Source organism: Gigantopelta aegis, chromosome 8 (genome assembly GCF_016097555.1).
Source record: "Gigantopelta aegis isolate Gae_Host chromosome 8, Gae_host_genome, whole genome shotgun sequence".
NCBI classification, from domain to species: domain Eukaryota; kingdom Metazoa; phylum Mollusca; class Gastropoda; order Neomphalida; family Peltospiridae; genus Gigantopelta; species Gigantopelta aegis.
The window spans coordinates 42152134-42156963 of NC_054706.1; the positions used below are offsets into that span (position 1 = coordinate 42152134).

At 45.0% G+C, this 4830-nt stretch overlaps 1 protein-coding gene across 1 annotated transcript; it reads left to right on the forward strand.

Moving 5' to 3' along the window:
* Window positions 1-1602: 1602 nt before the first annotated feature.
* On the forward strand, window positions 1603-1944 carry LOC121379670. The gene has a single exon (XM_041508319.1). It carries the CDS (start codon window positions 1603-1605, stop codon window positions 1942-1944), a length of 342 nt encoding a protein of 113 aa, XP_041364253.1.
* Window positions 1945-4830: the final 2886 nt, after the last annotated feature.

The following is a 4830-nucleotide window of genomic DNA, read 5'->3' on the forward strand; positions in this document are numbered from 1 at the left end:
AAACGCCACAGATATAAATACTACCACCCCTCACCCTTAAAGTGAATCGGAAAAAATTGGGGGTCAAGCTGCTCATTTCTGAGGTAACGGGTACCGTAGTGTCTATGACTACACTAGTTCTTCACAAAATTTGAGTACTTTTTTTTTTTCAAGTACCCCCCATACATGTTTCAAGCACAAGGCTACTTGACACAGTGGTACTAGTTGAAATATAATTGCATACATTTTTGGCCCCGATGAAACATTTTTTTAACAACCAACACAGATTTATCACCAATCACAGGACTTGTGGTGTTCACTTCTCTATCAAAACGTTGGGTGCACCTTGAACTTTGACCCAGCCGGAAGTTATTTGGTTTACTACTACTTATAGTAGAATGGAAAACTCTTGATTCCAAACCCAGGCAGAGGGATCCCATCAGCTACGTACAGTTGTCCCTCTAGGAGAAGGTCAACTCTGAGTTCAAAAACAGGCTCTGTATCGGACAACATTATGGCATTACTCCCTTGGAATACAGCCAGAGGGGAGTGGTGCCAGGCCCCAAGCCTCAAAGGGGCCTACCCAAGCGACTGGCAACACTAGAAAGTATCTCAAAGTGATGCACTGGAACACAGAAGGCATCAAAAACAAAAAACATGAGTACCTAATCCAAAACGACATTGATATCCTTTGCGCACAGGAGACACACCTCACTGAGAACCAAATATTCTTTTTGCGTGGCTACGATCTATACCAACATGACAGGCATCAAAGAGGAGTGCTGACCCTGGTCAGAAATAACATCCCTGCAATGGAAACCCACAAGTCAGAAGATGAAGGAACAGAATTTCTCTCGGTGAAGCTCCTGCTCGTAAAAGAGGAACGTACTATCGTAAACTGCTACTCTCCACCAAACACACCACTGCAACTGGACAAGATCCCAACTGACTCACAAATACCTAATAGTCGGTGACTTCATCAGTCAATCACCCAGTTGGAGTTAAACAGACCTAGACAGGAGAGGAGAAGAAGTGGAAGATTGGATGCTGGATAATGATTTCGTCCTCATCAACCAGCCTTACCACACCCCAACCTGCTATTCCAGAGCCTGGAAGACGATGTCCACACCAGATCTGGCAATGGCAACAGGAGATACTGAAAAACTCAAAGGACAGTCTGCAAGCAACTTGGTGGAAGTGACCGTGTTCCTATGACTCTTGAAATAACATTCAAAGGAGTACATGCAACATTACGCAAGGAGCCAAGTTGGAATTATAAGAAAGCAAACTGGACAGCTTATACAGAAAATACTGAGCAGCTATGTGAAGAAGTGTCTTTAACAGAAAATATACACCATAACACTCACCTCCTGACCTATGCAATTCTGAAAGAAGCAAAAGAAACCATTCCAATAGGAAGGAGAAAGCACTACATGGTATTCTGGAACCCAACAGTGGGAAAACTACATGATGATCTCACAACAGCGAGAGAGAAAATGGAACAAGATCCAACACTTGAAAACATCAAATCACACAACTTAGCAAAGTTCAACAAGAGTTAAAAACCAGGAAATACAGCGGAGCTGACATGAAAAAAAGCCATCTCACGTACATACAGGAAAAATGGCAGCAAACATACTCTCCGATGCCTTCCAGAATGTCAGCAATCTGAACATGTCAAAGGAAAGGACCAAAGAAGTGGAAACCTCCTTCACATCATACAAGCTACACTATGCTATTAGACTGCTCAAAATTAAAAAGGCACCTGGATGGGATGGAGTCAACAATGAAATAATCCGCCACCTAGGACCACAAGCAAGGCTACCACTCTTAAAACTCTTCAACCGATCATGGCTAACAGGAAAATTCCCAATACAGTGGCAGGAGGCAATAATAACACCCGTCCTAAAGAAAGGAAAAGAGAAAAAAAGACAAAGCAAGCTACAGACCGATCAACCTACTTAGCTGCCTAGGATAACTAATAGAGAGAATGGTCAACAGAAAACTCTTAAAACCACCTGGAGGGGCGGGACATAGCCCAGTGGTAAAGCATTCACTTGACGCGCGGTCGGTCTAGGTTTCCTCTTTCTATATCTGTGTGGTCCTTAACCATATAACTGTAAATAAAATGTGTCGAATGCGTCGTTAAATAAAACATTTTCTTCTTAAACCACCTGGGGTCGCGACATAGCCCAGTGGTAAAGAGTTTGCTTGATGCGCGGTCAATCTAGGATCGATCCCCGTCGGTGGACCCGTTGGGCTATTTCTTGTTCCAGCCAGTGCTCCACAATTGATGTAACAAAGGCCGTGGTATGTATTATCCTGTCTGTGGGATGGTGCATATAAAAGATCCCTTGCTGCTAATCGAAAATAGTAGCCCATGAAGTGGCTACAGCAGGTTTCCTCTCTTAATATCTGTGTGGTCCTTAACCATGTCGTCATATAACCGTAAATAAAATGTGTTGGGCGAGTCGTTAAATAAACCATTTCCTTCCTTCTTAAACCATCTAGAAACTAACAAACTATACTCTTCAAAAAAAGTAACTCAAAAATGAAATTTTCCTAATAAATATGGATGTGTGGAAACATTGTGTTCCGAACGCTAAGATTGTTGTGTAATGGAGCGTACCAAATGCATTTTCACCAGCAAAGTTGTTTGTAATTTGATGACCTTGAAGACAGGTGTGAAAAAGTTAACAATCGCAAAACCGCACCTGCGGTCAATTCAGCGATTTGAACAGTCGGCATGGTGTGCACGAAGCCCTATAAAAGTGCAGGGTTCAGGACTTAGCTGTACTCAGTTTAAAACTGTCAGCGTAGCTTTCACAATGCCAAGACTGAATGAAGCACAGAGGAACAACGCCGTTGGACAATTGGAAGCAGGCGAATCCCAATCAGAGGTTGCTAGGCTTTTCAATGTGTACCCTAGCACCATTTCAAGATTATGGATCTGCTACCAGGCGCATGGATCAACATGTGACCTTCGCAGATCCGGTAGACCACGTGTCACCACTCCTGCCCAGGATCGCTACATTCGGTTGCGCTACCTACGTCAAAGGACGACCACGGCTACCTCCACTCTATCTGCAATACCGGGACTGCGTAGGATCTCTGACCAGACTGTCCGGAACCGTCTATGAGAGGCAGGATTGCGACCCAGATGTCCTGTTAGAGGCGTGATTTTAACCCAGCAGCATCGACAGCTTTGACTACAATGGTGTCAAGCACACAGGGTATGGCCTCAAAGACGATGGAGACACGTGTGGTTCAGCGACGAATCGCGATTCATGCTCCGCAGACAGGATGGAAGGGCACATGTCTACCGCCGAAGAGGTGAACGTTTTGCACGCAACTGCATACAGGAAGTGGACGGATTTGGCGGAGGAAGTGTGATGATGTGGGCAGCCATCTCTTACAACGCCAGGACAGACTTGGTGCACATCGGGGAACTTGACAGCACAGCGCTATGTGGACGAGATCTTGCGCCCGTACGTCGTACCCAACATGGCCAACGGCAACACTTGTTTTCCAGCAGGACAATGCCCGTCCTCATACAGCGTGCATCACCACAGCCTTCCTAGCAAACAACAACATCAATGTTCTTCCATGGCCCTCCAAATCCCCAGATTTAAACCCAATCGAGCATTTGTGGGATGAACTGGATAGACGTTTGCGACGACGACAACCCCAACCTCAGACACTACAACAGCTGGCTGCCGCATTGGAGGCCGAGTGGGCTACAATTCCGCAGGATGTCATCTGTCATCTGATTGCTTCGATGGGCAGGAGGTGCCAGGCAGTACTCGACTCTCATGGGGGTCACACTCTTTACTGACTGTACGTGATGTCAAACGGGACCGTGGGAACTTGGATGGCTGTTACAACAGCCTCTGTCAATGTTGTTTATCTGTGTCAAATTGCAAGTTTCTGCCATGTTTCTTTCATGTATTAAACGATTTAGAAACATACAATGAAAATCTGGCTTTGCGTTACTTTTTTTGAAGAGTATACTAGCCAGAAGCCAAACTGGATTTAGAAGAAACAGAAACACCACCAACCAATTAGTCTACCTCGCTCAGGAAATAGAAAATGCTTGGCCAGAAAAGAACCCAAGTATTGGCTGTAATTGTCGACTTAACTAAAGCATTTGACAAGGTCTGGAAAAAAGGGCTACTTCTGAAACTCGCAGAGAATGGAGTCAACAGCAATATGTACTACTAGATCAGGAACTACTTGTCTCAAAGAACGGCTCGAGTCAAGATGGAAGGGAAAACAAGCCACCTTGTGAAACTTAATAAAGGTGTCCTAAGGGTGGTGGTGGTAATCTTCCCAACACTATTTCTTGTGTTCATCAATGACATCATGAATAATGTCCCACAGCACATCTCACGAGCTCTTCACGCAGATGACATGGCCATATGGCATGCAGCGGAAAGTATCAACATTGCAACAACCTGCATGCAGACCACCCTTGACCATATTATCCAGTGAGCCAATGATTGGGGAGTAGAAGTAAATGCAAGCAAGACTGTCTCCACATGTTCTCACTGTCCAACAAGAGGGAAACCTTCCATCTATACATGAATAGAAGAGAATTGCCACAGGAAGATATCCCCACGTACCTGGGAATCACCCTGACCTGGAGTAAGCACATCCAAAAGCCAGAAGGAAAGGCTATCCGAAGACCGTCTTCAATGAAGAAACTGGCAGGCACTACCTGGTGAGCTAACGGCCACATTCTTAAGACACTACACTGGATCAGTCCATCCCGTAATGGAGTATGGAATACCAGCACTGGCTAGTTTCCAAATCAAACACCAACAAATTGGACAGGGTGCAAAGTAGAGGCCT

What these genes read in the sequence shown, in the direction of transcription:
- LOC121379670 (XM_041508319.1), top strand. Translation starts at nt 1,603, where the DNA reads ATGGCAGCAAACATACTCTCCGATGCCTTCCAGAATGTCAGCAATCTG.